The sequence below is a fragment of the Cyanistes caeruleus genome, chromosome 4, assembly GCF_971803275.1.
Source record: "Cyanistes caeruleus chromosome 4, bCyaCae1.hap1.1, whole genome shotgun sequence".
In the NCBI taxonomy this organism is placed as follows: Eukaryota; Metazoa; Chordata; class Aves; order Passeriformes; family Paridae; genus Cyanistes; species Cyanistes caeruleus.
Window position 1 is genome coordinate 57,261,035 of NC_141704.1, and position 21,479 is coordinate 57,282,513.

The window sequence follows — 21,479 nt, forward strand, 5'->3', positions numbered from 1 at the left end:
TTGGCCATTTCAGAATGGAATAACTTTTTTCTTTATATATATATATACACACACACACATACCAACTGGGTTTTTCATCTAGTTATCTAGATGTGTAAAATTAACTTGTAGAAAGAAAGGATCACCATCTCCCCAAGAGAGTAAAGGCAGGCCAGATTGTCTGTGACTGGCTACATTTCCAGAGTCATGAGGTTCAATTATCTCTTCTACCAACAGTGATATTTATTTTCCCATGCATAAATGAAACTGGGGAGCCTGATTTCACATATTTTCACCAAAGGCTTTAATCTGACTTTCCTCCTGCTCTGGTTTTACAAACAGCTATTGTCATAGCAGATAGTTTGAGTAACATCTTTCTGTGATAGGGAAGAGAATAAGAAGGGAGAAGGAGGAAAAGCACATTGTTTGCTTTCCATGCTGTTCATAGCCCTCCTTTCTTATAGTCCTGCAGCAGTGTTCTCCTGTTGCAGAGTGGCAAACTCAACTCTGAGGGATAACGGAATTTGCAAGCCTCAGCCTGCAAGGTCTCTTCCACTGCCCCTTACACAAGCAAATTAATAAGCTTTGGGCTTAACATAAAATCTTCAAGCATCTTCCAGAAATCAAGGTACACATATTTAGAAATGCATTTTAAAAGTCATAAAAATTGTGTAAAAAAAGACTAATCATACATACACTAGATGCATCCAGCAAATTGGAATACTTACAATATTGAAGGCGTGAGACCTGCCCACCTAAAACCACAACAGGCCTCCAAATCCACAGTTTGATCCAAAGCTCACTGGAATTTTTCCACTCGCTCTTGCAGGGTTTGGATGTATTGCTGCAGAAATCTAATCCTCAGTATAGCCAAGGCAGACTTTAGTATCATACAAGCCTCTCTCAAAGAGCCAAACAGTCAGAGCTGTTTCCAAGTGCACTCTCCAATGTGCAAGCCCTAGGTTTGTTCAACACTAGACGGGTGGAAGAAGGAACATTCATTTCTAAGGAGGGAAGTGAAGGGAATGTAGCAATTTTGAGCCTAGTCAACTGAGACTTAGGAACCTAGAGATATACAGCCAGACTCCAGGAGACTAATTCTAACAAAATTTCAGCAAATGAGTACATTATTCATGAAGACAAAAGCCTCTGGAGAAACAAACTTGGAGCTGATGTAAAGCAGCTCTTTTAATCAATAAACCTGTAGCAGAAACCATCTGCACCAGGCCTATTTAAAACCAGCCATTTAATATTTAAAGGCCAAATAACAATCTCTGTGCAGCAATTCTGCTGGGGTTTATGACCATTCCACTTTTTTCCTGCTTAAGGAATGTATTTCTGCAAACTTTCTAATTCAGTCTGACAACAGCTGCCTGTGATGAGGGGAAAGGAAGAGCTGTCAAATTAAACCCATTCCTTCTAATTTTGCAAGTGCATCTCTTCAGAATCAAAAGTGGAATCCCTGTTGGGATTTATTCATATATCCCCTGATTGCAAATGAAGAAAATTTTTAGCACATCAAGTATTTTTAAAATATAGGTGAGGAAACCCTCTCATTCAGTAATTTGCATCAATACCTCTATAACTGTGAGTTCCCCACAGTCCCAGCTGCAAACAACACATTATTTCACTGGCAGAAAGGCAGAACTGCTTGCTTGCCTGGTCCCTGACCAGATAATACTCAGTCTGGGCATCACCATTTTCTGTCATGGTACTTGATGAAAAATAAAAGCCTAAGAACTCCTGAGAGCTTTCCCACACTTTCACTTTGACCCTATACATTCCCAGATCAGAGTGACCATCAGAGGCTGGAAAAGAACAGCAAGTTCAGCAAAGGCAAATGCAAAGTCCTGCACTTCAGGAGGAGTAAACCCTGCAACAAGACAGGCTGGGGGTCGAACACCTGAGAACAGCTTTTCAGAAAGGGTGCCTGATGTTAGCAGAGTACAAGTTGGCAATCTGTCAGCAGAGTTCCCTGAGATAGAAAGGGACAATGACACTGAGCTGTATTTGCTAGAACAGAGCCAAAAAGTAGATGGAAGTGATTTTTGACCCTCCACTCAGTGTTGTGAGACTTGAGAACAAGACAGATATTGACAAATTGGACTGAGCTCCAGAAAGGGCTGCAGAGATGGTGTGGGCATAGGAGGACAAGCTATGGAAGCTGGGTTGGTTCCGTAAGATGAGAATGTTTGGGCAAAATCCAATTGCTGCTCTTCAACTACCTAACAGGAAAGTAAAGAGAAGACAGAGTTGGCATGAAGAAAGAAACAACAGCCACAAGCTGGCACATGGGAAATTCAGATGGGATATTAGGGAAAAAAAAATTTACCATGTGGGTGATCAAAGAGAAGAACAAGCTGTGTAAAGACATTGTTGAATCTCCAGTTTCGCAGATATTCAAAGCTCATCTGGAAAAAGCTCTTCATCTATCTGGATCTGTTCTGAAGATTTGTATTAGAGATTCAGAGTCCTTCTCAACCCAAGTTTTTCTTTCATTCTTTAAGTCTCTCTACAAACCTTTCTGGTTATACTACCCCATTTTTCCCGTCATTCTTTCCTCTCAAATATTTGTCATAGGCAATGGCCATACCGTCTCACACACATGGAAAAATGATGACCAGCAAAGCCCCCTTTGGAATCTAAGACCTTCCATTCAAGTTACTTAGTTTGCAGAAACCTGTTTGGACATGTCCTATAACCTGCAACAACAACCTAGAGACAAACTAGAGGGATTATTCTTTCTTAATCCTGCTAAGGGAAAAGATCAGTATTCCTTCTAGCATCTCTGTAGCTTCCTCCAGCAGTCTCCATCTCTACCTGCACAGCAATCACTGCCTCAGGCTCTTCACATGCAACATCCAACGTGCAGGAAAGTAATTGGTGCTCCTTAGGGAAAGCAGGGCAGATCAGATGTATTCCATGCTGGGTCTCAGGCATGTCAGTGTCCCCTGTATTGTCACATATCTTTTTCCATTACTGCTTAACTTTTTACCTCTTACCACTCTGTCCACTGTGGAATGTTTTAACGACGACTTGCAACGCCACAATGCTGCTATACCTGAAGCTGTACTGACACCCAGAGGAGTTGTCTGGGAATTGCCGCTTAAAAAGGGACTAGAAGATTTCATTGCAAAATCCAATACAAACCCCAAACCCTTTAAAAAACAAAACCCTTTAAAAAAGAAGAAGGACACGGAAATATTCTATGAAATTCATATCGGTTAAGATAGTTTTACCCCAAAATATGACCTGAGCAATCTGGCTCAGTACTGACTTGAAAAAGAAGGTATTTCCAAACGAGCAGCAGGATCACTGTTTGGCAGGATCATGGCTTGTTTGGATTTGGTTTTTTGGTTTTGTCTTTTTTTAAATACTTGGCCTTTCTTTCTCTTATCATCACATGGCACCAAAATATCTCAGTGGAATGCAAACAAATTATTTTGAAGAGGGTCTTATCCCTCTTTGAAATGCTATTCTTCCATTTCCAGACCCTAATTAAATCTTCAAAATCCAAACTGACCTATAGAAAGTAAGATCTAGGCACACCATGTAATGCTTTAGTGAAACAAAAACCTGGATGATAGGGGATTGGATGTTGTTTGACACATGTCATTATTAAGACCTGAAACAGGAGCTAAAGTGGCCCCACTTCTTTACCATTCTACATGAGAATAAAAGCATATCCATTAGGTAACAAAACATCTGGCTTTTCCTCAACAACAAATCAGTGCACTTTTACTTTCTCCACAAAAAGATGAAAGCAGAGGTCACTTTTTACGGACTTCAACTGTTATTTAACCCAGAGAAATAAATTATTTTGCTAGGCACAGTGGAACAATAGCCCCATTTTGAGCACCTCAGGTACAACCTGGTTCATAAGACATCATCTCTACTTGGCCCTCAGGCTAGATGGAGGTGAAGCACGTCAGCTGCTTGGTGTCTTGAGATACTACTCAAATAATTTTTGGCCACTTTGGGTTTCTAAACAATCCAGAAGCTATCCTAAATGGTGTGTTTGTTACAACAATGCAAACCAGTCACTTTGAGAAACAGCATTTTGTTCCTGAAACATTGAATCCCTCAGAAATGGACTCTCGCAATTATGTTAAAAAATAAGAGGCCTGATTTTCACAAGTGGTAAGCACTAGGAAACACTCACTTTCCTGCCATCTTTTAAAAAAATACCCTAAAAATTAAAAATCACCTTAGTTAATATGCATAAGACACAGATCCTAGGCAGAAAAGAACTGCTGAGGTGTTTGCACTCCTGCTATAGACTAATTGATAGAAAATAAAACTTCTATTGGGAGTTTCAGATACAGCTTTTGCGCTGCACTTTTAGGTGTCTGGCACAGAAATAGGAATCTAGGAGTCAAGGTTACACTGGCTCCAAGCCACCTCTGGCTCTCTGATTTCAGCTCTTGGCATAATTTAGCCAGGTCCATCTGTCCCTACTTGCCCATGGGCATCAGCACTGCCAGAGCCTCAGCAAGGCTTTCTGTTATGGCCCTGCTCCCCATGTATTTCCCTCCTTTGCACACACCTCTGTGCCAGCACTGCTAAACACTCTCTGTCTCGGCTACCAAGACAAAGCTGTGGGGTTTAGCGGTCCTTTCCTAGCGCTGAGGAGCAGCAGGCAAGCAGGGACAAACTGAATGTTTTTAAGCTTTCAGAAGTTTCTCTGCTCACCCAGGTTGTTTGACAGGCATGTTAAAGAGGCACTGTACCTCCTACACCCTGACATATAAGCCCAGAGCCAGGGGACTCAGATACACCAGACATGGAAGAGAAAGTGCAGCTCCCTGCAGAGCAGCTGTGCCAAGACACACAACTTGGGAAACAATGAACTTTCCAAGCAGCCTCAGTGAAAAATCTCACTTCTTGTTCCATGAGTCAAGTGAAGGCTCATATCAAAATATCATTCCCAGCCTCACCCAAACACTAATTTTTGCAGGTCTAAAATACTCCATTGCAAACCTCAAAAGATGACCTATTTTCACACAATTATCCTTTGTCTTTAGCTTTTTTGTTGCATTTTTGACATTTCCCAGTTTTCAGCCACAGCAGAAATACAAACATGAAAATATCTGAAGAATTATGAAAAGGTTTGGCTTTTTTTTTTAACACAGTCAACTCAGGCAAAGTAGTACTCCTGTGAGATAGTTTAGAGCAGCTATTTTACCAAACTACATTTCTATTCTCTTTGAAAGCCTGTTAAACCAGAACTTAGGGATATGAACAGGAACAGAAATACAGTCTGAATGCATATAATGAGATGTCCAGGTGTGAAAGCTTGAACACAGTATGCAGCCCAATGTGTGTGTAACATATGTATAGGACTGTGTTTCTTACCCAGGCTCTGAAGCTTGCTAGCTTTGGCTTTGATAAGACAGCTTGGTACTGAGTGAGAACACATTAAGAACCAGTCTCCTCTCCAAGCAGATGGCAGCTCCTTATGGCAGGGACAGAGCACATGGACACAAGGCTTGCTATTTCTGTGCCACACTCAGAAAATTAGGACTGGGAGGTTTGGGGTTTGGTTTTTGTTCTGGTTGTTTTTTTCTTACTTCAACTCCTACAAACGAGTAAGAAGTACACGTAAATACTGACATACATGTCTAAAACTACAAGGTACACAGCTTTTCCAAGCTTGATTGGCTTGTAAGTCTGCCATGCTGGAGAATATTTGACCTATATTTATAACAGTGCTTAAAGTACACCCAGAAGAATATATCTTTCTGTAACTCATCCTTTATCACCCCAGTAAACCCATCCATCCCCTTTTCCAGCACCTTTAATGTCACTGGGGACTGTAGGTCTGTTGTTTCCAGCCCATAAAGCTGGAGGGGGGGATATTCACATTCTACAGTGGCATTGTCAGATCCACTCTTGCTACCCTGCTCCTGTCAGGTACAGTTACCACATGTCCAATGTTTGCAAGGAAAGCAGTAGGCCTTAAAAATTAAATTATCAAACATAATTTTCTTTTATGCGGACAAAAAGAAAACGAGATTATGAGAAGTTATTGTCTTGATATATTCCTGTCTTCTTTGCTGTAAAACTGTTTTACTTCTCAGAGAAGATTCTGTTTTGTAAACCAAGGACCAAAGTAGGCAAACAAAGATGGAAGCAAAGGGGAAGAGGAACACAGTTGTTAAAACAAAAGAGACTTCACTGATTCAGTCTTGGCTATCAGCTTGAGAGTAGAAAGCAGATTAATAACTGTTATGGTAAACCATTTAAAGGAAACCAAGGTACCCAGCTATCTTTACTTTGACAACATCATTTTTTTATCCTTTATATGCACTCAGAAATGAAAACTTACATTCCATGTGGAAAACCTGGCTTTGCCCCTTTATCTACTGGAAACATTCAGAAGGCATTTTCAAGCCAGATGGTAGTTGACTTTTTAACATTCAGGTAAGATGATTCCTTTGTCGCATACATGTGCATTCTGTTGCTTGAAGTTGCCCCAAGGAGAGGAGGAGAGCTGGACTGCTTGCATTTCCCTTTTGGAAAGTGGGATGCCAGTCAAGAAGCAAGATCTCTCTAAAGAAGTCAATTTGTAGTCTCATCATGTGTGGGAGTGTTTCGCATGTCCCTGTCTGTCAAAATAATCTGTCATCAGAGTGAATTTCCTCAGCTGTGCATCAGGTGCTGAGATGCCACAAAAGTCATTAAGAGGGGGCAGGCTGGTGAGAAAAGAGGAAGTTAAAATCCCACCTAATCCACTCTGGGGAGCTAAATGCTGAAAGATAAAATATATTGGTAATAAGTAGAGATGAGGGAAAAAAAAACACCGTACAGGATGTACTGTAGTACAGGATGTGCTCTATTTCTGCCATCTATCGAAGGGGCGGATGCACAAACCCACCTCACATGTGCCTGCTGTTATTGAAACCCCTTTGCCTCAACAGCAAAAGCTGGAGACTTCACTCTTGAAAAAAAACACACACTCTTTGCATTGCATTCACATACACAAATAAGGTCCTAGACATGCAAATCTAAACCAAATTCTGCTTTCTTCTTTTCCCAATTATGGTTAACAAGAGCAGAAGCAAAAAGCTGTGCCTTAAAGCTCAATGTTATTGGACTGGGGTTGTCAGGATGATATGTAAGTACCAATTACTAATAACTGTTACAGAAAATTTTAAGGAGTAAAACCCATGAATTTTCTACAGCCCAGTTCTCTGTAGATAAGGCCAGACTTGACAGTGGTGACATAAAAATTCTACTAATCAAAACAGAGGAAGAGATGATTAAATGAGATTTTGCCTGTATGCAATCATTTAAAGGTAACACCAGAAGCTGCTGAAAGTTTATGTTGAATAGTTTCCAGAACCATCTGATTCCACTATGTACAAAGGTCCCTCAGGTCCAGTGCATGCAATCACCACAAAGCCTTGCCTCATCCCCTGACCTAGCCGGGCTTGTATGTGGCAACACTTTCCTTTGTCCTGATTTTGGGCCTTCAGACATTGGAACTAAATGCCAGGATCTCTCCATGCCCAGAATCATCCCTGAGATGGTACAATTCCAGCTGAAGTAGCACAAAGCCTCTTGAATCCTGACTCGAGAGCATCTTTTCTCATGTTTTACCCACTCAGGATAAACCAAAAACATATCTCATGCAGGCCAGTCTATGCAAAGGTATTTTAGTATCAAAATTCCTCTCCATTCTCTCTCATTTTAGCATTGTTTTCCTCTCCTAACTCTTTCTTCTACAGCTGAGTCAAGGCGTGTCTCCTAATCAGACATGACCAGAAGTCCCTGAATAATTCTTGTATTTTTCCCCACTGAAAATCTCTCAAAACAATGAACATGCAAATAACTTGATGTATACAGAGAAATCATATTCACAATAGAAGCTTAAATACACAACAATGTTTACCACACCTGTGCACTAGACTTACAAAATTAGCAGTTGCATCCTTGCCAAGAAATTCTTCAAAAGTGGGGGTAAGGGAAGATTTATAGAGGAACTGAAGAAAGGTTTGCCTAATAGTGGATAAATTGTAGCTTCTATCTGGGATGTGCATAAAATGTTAAGTATTGTGACTGCATCATGCTGACAAATAGTAAAAGCTTTAAAAATACAGGACCAGACCCCACACCAAAATGCATCACTTTTTTTCACACTCAGTCTCATGTAGGGAACTTGCTTTCCATCCAATTTCTTATAATTAATTTGCCATGTTCTTATAATTTATTTTTCTTTGCTTTCCTCAAAGTTCCTTTCCTATTTAACCCATGTTTACCTTCTTCTGAGTAATTCTAAGTCCTCTTTACAACACTTTCCCTCTTCTTTGAGTCTACATCTTACTTTCCAGTGACAACCCCACCTTTTTGACATCACTTTCCTAAAGAGAGGCAGAGTTGCTTTATGCAAATCCCTCATGCTCCACTTTAGGTAGTGAGAAAGATGCCTTACAAGCTGTTTGTAAATGCATCCAAGACAACAGAAGAGAAAGAAAAGGAAGAGTTGAGGAAAAAGCAGACATTGCACTCTGTTATATTCAAGTTCTATAAGGACTGCACAGGAGTGTACATAAAGGTAATTGGTGATTTACACCTTCACTAAAATAAGATTTGTTTAAAAGTAATCAGTACTCATGGTGCCTCATCTGCAAAATGGAAAGCAATTCTTACAGGTGTACAAAAACCTGATTAAGACATACGCACTTCACTCTTGCTGTGTAATTTTGTAAATGCTTCTTGAACTAAATCTGAACCTGAAAATTAATTCAGATTTTGCTATCAAAAACACCAGGGCACACTACTCTGCCTATTTAGGAGCTGATGCTGAGTTTTCAAATGCAAAATTTTTCAGGCAAACCCTTGGATTACTCAAGTCCTTACCAATATTTGAAATTTTAAAGATTCACTGTCACTAGGAAGTTCCTGCCTAGCATGTTCTGAATCATCTCTTTATATTTTCTAAAGTTCCACTAAATGAGCATTCTTTCTCCTTTCTACATGCAAATTTGTATCCCTGATGCTCTTCTCATATTGTATTACATGAAGATTTCACATTAAAAAAATACCCTAAACCACCTTGTAACATCTGCATTGTCACACTGTGTTCCTGGGCAACAATCACATACTTGTGGCTGAGTTAAACACTTGGCATTTATTCTTTTTCTTCTTCCCTCTGAGAAACTAGGTTATTATTGCTTCATAAAGTAGTGCCTGGATGGTATTACTAGCTAATTAATGTCTATTTAGTGGAAAGGGCTGCAGCCATCTTCCAGCACCTACAGGCGTTTTTTCTTCCTTTCCCTGACAAGACCAGATGGCATCTTGGCCAACCTTCACCCACCCTTCACAAGCCATGCACTTGATTCAGAAAATGCAGCCAGCAGCTTGGGAAACACATTACCATCACAGCTGGACAGATGCTAAAAAAGTGCTGGTTACTGCCCCGAATAGTGGGAAAATTAATGACTTCAATTAAAATATGCAGATTAAACCTCTACCAAGATATAGTCACCTTTTCATCTCTGTATGCTGTTGGGGTTCTTATTTTATTGAATTTTCCAGCTCTCATCATATAACAGGGTGACAAACAGCTAAGAAGAGAAATACATGGCCAACAACAAACACAGCAGGCTGAGGTCTTCTGCATCTCACTGCACCATTTAATCAAAGGATGAACTCACTCATGTACAAATTACCTGTATCAGTGCAGTCAGACCAGAATATTTACCTTTTTTCAAGATCAAGCACCTCTAGTCCTAGGAAGTTGTCCTCCCAATGTGGGTATTTTAAAATGCAGTGTTCACACTAATTGATGTTCCTACTAAACTACAATCTGCCCCAGCTCCTGGTTACTGCATCAAGACACTGTTCCATGTCCTGTCCAATCCTTCACAGATCAAAGAGGAACAAATAAGAAACAAACCAGGAAATACTATTAATCAACAGCTACCTGAAAAAAATATGAAGTTCAGTTTATTGAAAACAAAAGCATAATTTTTCTCTCAGAAAGACCCCTGACTCAAAACCATTTTATTCACACTATGCTTTAACCAAACAAGCTTGTCATCAAAAGCAACACCTAACATTATAATCATTTTTAGATCACATATTCTGTTCTCTGCTTTCATTTACTGAAATAATGTAAGGGATCATTCAACTTTGAATTTTTAGCTACATTCCTCACTTGTCAGAAATAATTACTTAATCTTAAAGAAGTTTTATGTATGTGTGTGTGTGTGTGAATATATATATGTACATATGCACACACCTACATGTGTGTATATAGTGATGATAATACAATCTATACATCCTGAAACTATATAATAACCAGCTGTGGTCATATCCTGTTTAGGAGAAAAATGACCACTGAGAAACCACTCCCAGTGAGTCAACAATGGCACTTTCTCTCACACCAAGCCCCCTGTTACTTGTCCTTGGCTATAGGATAATACATTTTGAGCTGTACAATATTTCTGACTAGATAAAAAACACTGGATGCTGATGACTCTTATAAGATCCATGTCAGCTCTGTGTACAGGAGGAATTGACTCCTCTGTTCTCTGCCATATTCCTGTTTAGGAATTTTGCTGAAATCCTTTTCTCAAATTTTAATTGAAAAATAATTTCTGAAGGGGCAAATCACTGCAGAGAACCTGTAAGCAACTTCATCTGCCAAAATATAATAGTGCTTTCTAAAGTACTTATTTTTTTCCTTTAATGTGCCATGTTAGAGAGATTTTTTTTAGATTTCTAAGCCAAACATCCAGAAGCTTAGAAATTTGGGATCTCAAAATTTTGGGATCATTCTGCAACCTTGTTGCACTCAAATGTTATGACAACTTTTAGTCACACTGCCACTTTCTATTTTCTTCTACTGGACTTTTGCCTCCCATATATGCACTGCACAGCCTCAAGATTTATTTCTTCCACACTGCCAAAACTGTGCACAGAATGCAAAATGATTAATGTCCTGCTAAGCATCTCTGACAGTTCTCCCCATAGCATCCAGGTTTCTCATGACCATGAAATTCACCCTCACTGTGCTCCTTTAAGGTGAGGTTGCAATATTATCTGTATTCTGCAGCTGGAGAAGCAGGTACCAAGTTTCCATTCTTTTTAGTAATAGAACCTGAGGCAAGAGAAATCCTATTTCTTAGTTTCCAGCCCTCCACACCCTTTCAAAATCTCCTTGTAGTGACCTCCCAGTAACCAAACCTACTTCACAGTGGACATGCACAGAATGAAGAGCCCACGGTTAATCGGCCACTCGTGAAAAGTTTGTTGTAAATCCTCACCATTCAGAATTTCTGTCACGGATGCTGAAAAGAGAAGCCAGTCCCACAGAGCATCATTCTTGTCTTGTCTTAAATTTAATAATACCTTGCTGCCTCCCCTGCAGTCCCCTGACTCATTTACCGTACACCTTCCACCTTGGTAGCAAGTGAGGCAGTGTCTAAACATATTTCAGAGCTTGCCCACCAGTGTAATAACCTGCAAAAACCCAGAATTCTGTATTCTGGAGAGAAACAGCCACAGACCCTTCCCCCATGCCCCTAGCATGTTTCACTCATCACTTACCCATCTGTACCCCATGCCCTCCTCCTTTTCATTATTCCCATTCTGACTTGCCAGACACGCCTGGTTATCCTCTGTGTCCTGAACAGCTCCTCTCCTTTAACCCTATTCCCCAAGTCCTGGCACATGCTCCCTTTTCCCTTCTACTCCTTTGCCTCTTGCAACCACTTTTCCTTGGTCCCTCATACACCTTCTCCTGACCATCTCCATCTGACCATGACTACTGCATCCATTTTTTCCTTGCTGCTGGAGATCAGTTAATGAGCAGCACAGTCCCACTTCTCTCAGCCCTGTGGGCAGGTCAGCAACCTGAATTAAGCACACAGTAGTGTAACTCCTCTGTGAGCATGTACAGACAGAAATTTTTGAAAGCAACGCTTTTGAACCTTAGGTGTCTCCAAAGTGCACAAACAACCCATCAGCAGGGCAAACTCAGGGGTAATTTTCAAGACAGTAAAAGGCATCTCACTGGTATTATGATGACATTTTACTAAATGTCAAGCTTCCAAAATTTCGTTCCAGTGAGGTTCATTCCACTACCAGCACCAATACATGTCAGGAAAGAACCACTAGATTTATTTATTTGAAAGAAGGTCATTTAAAGGAGTACATTTCCCACAAATCTTGTCCTCAGAAAAAAAAAAAAAAATTGGCTTTTTTGTTGAAGTTTTTACTAAAAGAAAAAGAATCAGTCATAGACTGAACCTTAGCATGAAAAATTTCAGCCAAAACAATTAAAGTTTAGAGAAACTGTAAAGAAAACAATTCCTCATAGTAGGCAGTGACAGGGACACTTTACTCTGAGCAAAGCTACCAGCTTACTTTGTACTTAATAAATCTACCAAATGTAATTGTTACAGCTAAGTAAACATTTCCAGTCATGCTGATGTAAACAAAATCATTCTTCTTATCAATAAGAAACTAGTCCACATGTTCTCACCATTTCTCCACACTGCCTAAAACTCTCTAAGCATCATTTTTCTCACAGCTTTTCCAGCTTCAGATTTTGGGCCCTGCCATTCCAGTCGATGGAAAAATGAACCTGAATTCACCATTCTTCTCTTTGCAAAGAATATCAAGAACTGATCCAGAATCCCTCAGGGAGAAAACCAGGCAATTTAATCCTGGCAGTGCTACCTTGATCACCATTTCTTGCCATGACACCTCCTCCTGACAGCAATTTCCAGTTAGCTGGAAAGTTTCTAGTTGGTAGCCTGATGGCTAGACAGCCTATCCCCACCACACCTGTCCTGGAGCTGTAGGCTCTGCCTGCCCCGTACCTTGCAGGCCCCTCCCACACAACCTGACAGAAAAAAAAATCTGAAAAAAAGGCCACATGCTCACTATTCCTAATTTTTCTATACTAAGTTTAAAAACCTGCCCATAGGGTTGCTGATACTGTACAACTAGAAACACAATTATACATTATATACTTGGGGGGTGAGGGGAATACAACTCCAAAACACAAATAACTTTCAAAGCCAGCAACAGAGTTCTGACAGACATTTCCCATCTAATCTTTGGTAGTGATCTACTAATGGTTTTGAAAATCTAAAGTGAAATGACCAAAAAGTTGAGAACCACTTTTAATAGATAAAAAGTGATAAGTAGTATAAGAGATATTTTTTAATAGGTCTGAGCATAGAAGGTAGTGAGAAAGAAAACTACTGTTTTTCTACAGCCATCCTACATGATTCAAGATTATATAAAAAGCATTAGCTATATCTTTGACAATAAGCAGCAGTTCTGAAGGTTTCTGCTTTGTCACATTGCATCAGAGCTGCCTTGAGGGTGAATGCTTTGACCTTTCACCTAACCAGTTGCCAAGATTTTCTTAGCTGAAACTTCAGTCATCCAAAATAAGCTATTTTTTTTCAAAAACTTGGATTTAGATTAACTAACAGGGCAGCGTGCCACAGAGAATGAAACAAAGGCAAGAACAAAAAATAATGAACAATGAGGAAGAACAGAAGGGAGAAGCAAAAGAGAAGTAGGAAAAAGTATTTGTAATTTCAGCATGTTGGCACAATTCATTAAGCTTAAAGGAGACGTTAGGGATTGTCTGTGATGACAGGGACTGCATCATCAAGCAGAGAAATGCAGAGGACTCTTACTGCAGCATATGTGTCTGGCTGGCGTCCTTTTGTTTGTCAGGTACCTCGTAGTGGGGAGAAATCTTCCCAAGGCCGCTGTCGCTCAGCATCCTCTTCCGAACTGCAGGATTCCACCGATCCGATATTCTAAGGGAGAAGGAGGAAGAGAAAGGCATTCACACCACTTGTGTGCTCCACTTGGAAGTGGTCTTATGCTCATTGGTTCCCTGCATTTTTCAGCAAGCTAAAATAGATTAATTCATTATCAGTACAATGCTGTTCCTAAGGATGAGTAGAAGCATTTCTGGTCTGTCAAGAGGATGATGAGAAACAGAGACACTTCATGATCAGTCTTAGAGACAAAGAGCTTTAGGGCCTTACACAGTGGAATCAAAACTCTGGCCATGCAGAGAAGTTTGTAACTCAATCATTAGAGATTCATGGGAGGATTTAGGGCCACGTGGTGTGAGGTGGCTAAAAGGTGCTGAAGTCCACTAGTCCTGCTGTGTGCTCCAGGAAATCTAATGGAATAGATGTTATACTGCTGTCCTCCTGTAATTACCACGTCTCAATTTGTTCCTGCCTAATACCCACCCTCCCATATCTCCTAATCCTTCAGAAAAGGGGACCAGAAAGAGATGCCCGTCACTAATACAACGGCTGAAAATCAGATCCCAGCAACACTCACCCAGTTGCCTGCTCCACTACCAGATCAGGCATTCCTGGAGGCGTCCCCACCTGCTGAGACATTACCATCTCTGGGTCCAGAATAAAAATCTCGTCCTGCGAAATTTCTGTCACAAAGTGCAAATGTTCCTGTTGGAGTGACACAAGCAACAGATAATGAACCTGCAGTATCAGTGGTCTCTCAGAGTACCCAGTGCCCTAGAATGAGCTGACTGCATGTCAGGTTCTCTGAAGAATATTAAAGGGACTCTGTGTATTTAAGTGTGTACTCATACACACACACATTAAAATCAATGGCACAGAAGTCACCGATTAATAGGTCATCAATTTCAAACCAAACAAGATTCCCAATGAGCAAGCTGCACACTCACAGCACCACTTTAAAGGCTGTTATTCGATAACTATGCCATTCTGATGAATCCTGGAGGTCTACCCAAATATCTGAAGTTTGCATTTTGAAATGAGGACAACACCTGAAGTCTCTTCTTTCATGATGGTTGACAAAACTTTTCTTGTTTGGGAGTACTCTTCCAGATCTCCACCACTTGTACATTCTGTTTTCACATCTCCATTACCAAAGCTCTCTTTCTCAATCCGTTATTTTTGTGATTGACACTGAAGGTTAATTGTCTTTTAAAAAAAAACACTGAGTGTGAGTATGCCTGTCTATGTAGGCAAATGGACAGGAAATTTGCCATTGTTTGAGTGCTGGGACCAACACACAGTATTAATTTTTCCCCCACAGAATCACAGGATGAAGTAGTGTCCTAGTTTAGGGCAAATCAGGAAGGAAAACTCCAAATGGGGATCTCCACAGGGAAATGCCCCTCCCCACCAACGGGTCCGGGAAAAGGGAAAAAAAAAAAAAAAATTTCCGTGGAGAGAAGTGGAAAAAGCTGTTTATTTAACAGAAAATTGAGTAATATTAAATAATAAAATTATTAAATAATAAAACCTCTTGCTGTTCGATGGGATGGTAAGTCTAGGAAGAAAGGTCTTTTTTTCATGTGGTGCAGCTCGGCTCGCTCAGGTTTTTATCAGTCCCTCTGGCGCTGGAAAAGTGCCGAGGCCCAGGCCCCGGTGGGCCACAGGCGTGAGCTCCCGGGGTTTGGCTGGGTGTTCAGTCCAGAGCAGGCTTGCACAGATCCAAGAAAATTGAAAAAAACAAGGGTCCAGGGAACTCCTCTGCCTCAGCTAGCTAAAACTAACTAAAAGTCAGAGAGAAGCTCTGTCCCGCTGTCTGTCCGTGCTGCAGACACCACAGTCCAGGAGCGGGGTGCGTGGGAGTGATGTTTTCCTTAACACACTGCGCGCTTCTTCTTTCCCCTCTCTTGCTTTCAAAGACAGTCTTAAAGGTGCAGGACTTAATATATAACATAAACCAGACGATTGGGGATACCAGTATCATAAAGTCACCCCAGGACAAGTAGGCATTAAAAATGACCATCAGTACAGTGTCAAGTATTAAAGAAATGCAGAATAAGCCAGAGTAAAATTGCCCAGTTTAATCTGTAGCAGCATCTTCTTCACCCCTGCCTTCCCAAGGTTAGATTGCAACATCAAACCATTTATTTGACTGTGTGCAAAGAAGTCCCATGGTGTCTACATGCAGACACTGAACATGGGAACTCTGAACTAACGTCTCAACTCATTCTGCTTGAGCTAAAGCACCAGCTGCTTTTGCTAAGAAGCAGTAACACATTCCTGTGATTCAGAAACAGCTTACACAGCTCTCAGGGGGCCCAGATACAAACAACCACAGTGTGAAATCAACAATTTGAACCTAATGCTGAGCCACTAATTGGCCTGTTCTGACTACAAATCAGAAACACCAGAAGCCCTGTAAAATTTTCAGTGTCTTAGAAAATACATTCATATTGTCAGATCTATGCCACAGGTTTGAATCCAGCAGAGATATACATTGTTTTGGGGTTCCTTATGAGTATTTTATATATCTCTGTTCATAATTCTCAAATTGTAACAATATCTTAACTTCCATAGCTATTTCATGGTGCGCACACACACACACCCCCACAGGATCAAGACTTCTGGTGCCTAAAAACATTAGTGAAAAGATAAATACAAATACATTGGTGCCACACAGATGCCCCGAGTAAGACTTGATAAGGAAAACAATTGCAGAAAATTCTCCTCTGCATCAGATTGGTAGTAAACAGAATGGCAGATGGTCAGCAGATACGAGACTTCAGTGAAAGAACATGAATTAGATCAACTAAAAAACAGTCCAGAATTTTTTTCTCTACTTCTCATGAGTAACACTTTGCAATACACAGGAAGAATGTCAAATAATTCATTTTAAGCTGCATTTGACATAGATTAAAAAAAAAAGTAATCTATATGAAAAGAAAACAAATAAGGATTTACCTGAGATCTGTCAATGCGGTAAAAACGATCAGCAGAAGTTGCTGCAAGACAGAGAAACAGCAGAAAACAGTCTGAGCAGGACTGCCTGGAGAAGATGGGCTGCACTAACATTACTGGCTCATAAAACAACCCCAGTGTCAGGGAAGTCACAGTGGCTCCACAAGGACATAAGCTAATTCCTAATGTCCATATGAGTGGTGTGTCCTGGGTCAGTACTGTGACCAGCATCTTTGTCAGCGGCACGGACAGCGGGGTCGAGCGTGCCCTCAGTGAGTTCCCTGCTCACACCAGCCTCGGTGGAGCAGTGAACACACTGGAGGTAAGGGACACCAGCCAAGGGCACCTTGACACACTTGAGAGGTGGACCAGTGCAAGCCTCATGGAGTTCAACAAAATGCAAGGTCCTACACAGGAGCCATGGCAATCCCAGGCACAGCCAGAGGATGCGTGGAGAAGTGACTGAGAGCCGTCCTACAGAGGAGGACTTGATGGCTGGTGAAAAACTCAGCATGAGCCAGCTGGGTACGCTTTTAGCCCAGAAAGCCAAGCATGCCCTGGGCTTCAGTAAAAAGGAAAGTGGCCAGCAGGTCAAGGGATGGGATTCTCTGCCTCTACTCTGCTCTTGTGAGACCCTGCCTGGAGTGCTGTGTACAGTTCTGCTGTCCCCAACACAAGAAGGACCTGGAACTGTCAGAGCAAATCCAGAGAAGGGCCATGAAGTTGATAAAGGGACTGGAGAACCTCCCTTACTAAGACAGACTGAGAAAATTAGGGCTGTTCAGCCTGGAGAAGAGAAGGTTGCATGGAGGCCTCAAAGAAACCTTCCAGCACCTGAAGAGGCCTACAGGGAGGCTGAAGCCAGACTCTTCATCATGAACTGTGGTGACAGGACAAGGAGTAAGGGGTACAAACTGAAAAAAGGGGAATTTTGGGCTGGATATTAGGAAGAAATTACTGTCAGAGTGGTGAGATAGTTTCCCAGGGAATTTGTGAAAGCCCCAACCCAGGCAGTGTTCAAGGTCAGGCTGCATAAAGCCTCGAGCAGCCTGGTCTAGTGAGACAGTCCCTGACTGTGGCAGTGGGGCTGGGTCTAGATGATCTTTAAGGTCCCTTCCAACCCCTAACATTCTACGATTCTGTGATATTCCTATCCCATCAAATGCTGAATTTGAAGATAAGGCTTAATGAAACAGTAGTCACTGAAAATATTAACTTGAAATAAATATTTTTAAAATGTGTAAAATGGATTTCAGTCTTATAAGAAGAATTGATTACATTAAAATAAGTGACAGAAAAAGCTGCTTTGTTCTGATGCGACTATAGCAAGCATATACTGAATTTGACGGGTCTTATGGGATTAATTCAAATTCAGAATCTAAAGATCAATAATATGCTTAGGAGCTCTTTATGAATCAAATACACGGCCACAGATATTGACTCTGAATTAGCAATATGTTCAAGGAAAATTTATTCTACTCATGAAAAACACATGAAAATTGGGGGATTCACCAAATGAAGTATGTATTATGAATCTTGTCATTGCCAAACAATTTATATTACTAAACCCAAAAGTAGTTATCATCTACAATGTGCTTCATCAGATGCCATTTTTTTGTATCTGCTTTGCATTTATTTGGGTGAGTGAAATCAGGTTCATTCACTCTGCAGTTCTGACACAAGAGCACAGTGATGCAGCATTGTAGGTTTTGGCAATTCACAGGAATATCAAATACTAAAGACAAAATCTGAACACATCTACCCATCCAGCTTTCTCCAAAAGCCAAACAGATTCTCACCATGGCTTTTATCAATGTCCCTCATGAGAGACAAAGAAGGGTGATTAGAAATTGCCAAGGATAATTTGTTTTTGTTTTGAGCATTAAAAATTCAAGTCTCCTCATGCTGAAGCTTTTGTAAAAGCAGATGCCATCCATTTCAGCTGCTAATTCCTGTGCTCTGGAGCCTGATGTAAAGCCCAGATAAATCATCTGTTTTTACGAAGTCTGGGCCAAATACAAGTGCAGCTCTCCAGTGCAGAGTTACAAGGAAAGGGAGGTACCTTTCTGTCACCTAAACATTGTAGTGCCTAAAGTACCTGCAGAGAAACCAGGGTAAAGAACTCAGCCCTGCCAGCAGCAGTGAATTGCCACAACTGGCTGCACTCTGAGCTCAGGCAGTGCATGCCATAAAGTCTGCTCATCACAGCAGACACTGATAAACCAAGCTGGTAACCTGCCTCTGGGAAACACCCCTCTGAGGGATGAAAAAGCTACAGAAGATATTTTGATTATTATATGAAGGACCTGTTTCATTTTTTAGAGGGGAAAGGGGGGCACTCAGCTCCATTTTTACCTGCTCAGTGTAACAAGAAGGAACAGTTACCCCCTTCTAGTAATACATTCAGAACTGTTCTCCATAAGCCCACCAGAAGCAGGCAGCATGCTAGGCACAGGAGAGGGGAGATGCACTTACCATCTAGGAAGCACCATCTAGGAGAGAGCCTCTGAACAGAAAGTACTCTGGGGAAAGAGCTTTCCTGGTCCTGGATAGGGCATGAAAATTACATTATTAAAAAACCCCAACAAACTGTTTCTTCTCTAGAAAGGACTTCTAGATTTTCTAGACTTTGACTTTTTTATTTTGCTTTACTGACATTGCACAATGTGCAAAATCTATATAACTCAGGAGCCAAATGAAATTATTGGGGAGGAATTTAGATATTCTTCCTGAACTGTACTTATCAAAGGCTCAAATGGGCTACCTCATGTGTTTTTAGTTGTTACTGGAAAAGCAAAAGAGATCCAAAGGGATCTAAGAGAGCAGAGGGTGATCATGGATGGCTCTGTTCCATGGTCAGCCAACTTCCTAAATCTACTGCATACAACATTTAAACACAAATATATTTGCACAGGGCAAAACAGAGTAGCATGGACCTTTGGCACACATAATTTATATAGACACAGGTTCTGTCCTTATTCACATCTTAAGCAGTACAATCAGCACATCTGCAAATGTTGTAAATTCAGGTATGTGTTGGCTCAAGATTATTTACTTCTCTTTCAGACAACGGACCACAGAGTAGTGCACCAAATGACATGGCAGGAAAAGCTACAGGGAGGATTTCACTTGATCCCTTAAACCTTATTCTCATATACAGGTTATGGTATCCAGCCTCTTGCTTCACAGAGATGGAGACAATGACAGCGTAACATTCCATAAAGTGAACTATAACTATACATGAGGAGCAAATAATACATTTCAGGGATTTCATAGAATCAGATTTAAAATACAACTTTGTCTAATACAAGCAAACAGACTTGTGGGATTTTTAGGTTTGATTGTAGGGCCACTGGAATGTTTGTTGGAAAATCAAGGATCTCTGAAATCTACTGGGCTTGCTGACATCATCGTATCTACATGCACAAAGCTTTATGTATCTTAATATTTAGTCCACTCTGTGTGAAATGGAAGGGACTGCAACGCAAAGGACAAAAGGAAGAAAACATCCAATGGTGTGTACTACAATGCAGTTTATAAAAAGAGGAGAAATTAGTAAAATTCATAGAGTACAAAATGCTGAGAAAATGAAGATAGGAATACTGCTGGTAAATTTCAACTCAAGTCACAAATTGCACTTTGTGACATACTCCCTCCAAGACTTCATTACAGTCCAACTACAGACCGAGCTTGCAAAGTCTCAGTCCCATGAGAATGATATTTTGTGAGCATTAAACTCATTAGAGAAACAAAACAGAATGAGAAAACACACCAATATATTTTTTCTCATTTGCACCTGGGTTTGCTAGTATTTCTGCTGACTGCCTGCTTTGAACTGCAGAGGAATCACACAAGTTAATTGCATTTAGGAGACTTAAAAGTACCCATGACACCTTATTAGTGAGGTATGAAGATGGTTTCATCAGCTCAAGCACCCTATTCATGCCCTTTATCCCCCTCTTTTCCCCATTTCTGTAATATATAGAGAGATACCAAGAAATATGGAACAAACCTCAAATTAATCTAATGAGACAATTTGCAGAAATAACCCACTGAGGGAAAAAAAAAAAAAAAAAAGAATCCTAGACAAACAAGTGATGAAGACAAAACACAGAGAGGGGGGAATTTAAAATGTAGCATCATAAAAAATGAATGGTATGTTAGGGATTTCACACTGCTGTGCACTAGAGAAGATGGGTAGGCAACTAATTTATATACTGCTGTAACTGCAGAGGTTAGAGCCAAGTATGGAGCTGATTTCTGACATTTCACGCTCTCTTGTACATCTCCCCATATACACAGATTTAGTTCTTCATTTTACCTCAGGCAGTTTCCTACACATGGAGCAGTCAGCAGCCACTTAGGTTAATTTATAATGAGAACAGAATCATACATGCTGGTTTATTAGTCAATTTTCTAGACACTAACGCTGTTCTAAAACTCCGTTCCAGGAAAATGATTGATGGAAATGTCAAGAATATGAAGTTAGCATTGGATAGGGAAACAAAGAAACAAACCATGAACTGATATAAAGAAGGCAACTCCAGGAAAACATGCCAAATTGCATTTTCTTATAGTGTCTGCAGCCAGTGCATCTACAGGCATTCTTGTGAAACTGGAATTATGTATCACCCAAGTAATGATGAACCCCAAAGAAATTATCTGCAATTTCACCAGAACTGGTTCCTGTGGACTGGGTCTCTGTATGCTTTCTCAGTGAACTCATGCCAGCTGATGCAACAAGACTTGCATTGTTATTTCTAGGAAAATACTATCAACACC

At 40.6% G+C, this 21,479-nt stretch overlaps 1 protein-coding gene across 12 annotated transcripts in view; it reads right to left on the reverse strand.

Moving 5' to 3' along the window:
* DGKI (diacylglycerol kinase iota) overlaps positions 1-21,479 on the reverse strand; it is a 199,970-nt gene that overhangs the window by 33,275 nt on the left and 145,216 nt on the right. For all 12 annotated transcript variants that reach the window (XR_015285660.1, XM_086884902.1, XM_086884901.1 and 9 more), the window contains 4 exons: positions 19,173-19,242; positions 16,701-16,741; positions 14,317-14,444; positions 13,650-13,775 (listed from right to left, as the gene is read on the reverse strand). Coding sequence is in view for 11 of the 12 variants with exons in the window: in XM_086884902.1 (XP_086741028.1) it covers positions 13,650-13,775; positions 14,317-14,444; positions 16,701-16,741; positions 19,173-19,242 (365 nt within the window). In the remaining variant the exon portion in view is untranslated. The remainder of the gene's footprint in view (positions 1-13,649; positions 13,776-14,316; positions 14,445-16,700; positions 16,742-19,172; positions 19,243-21,479) is intronic.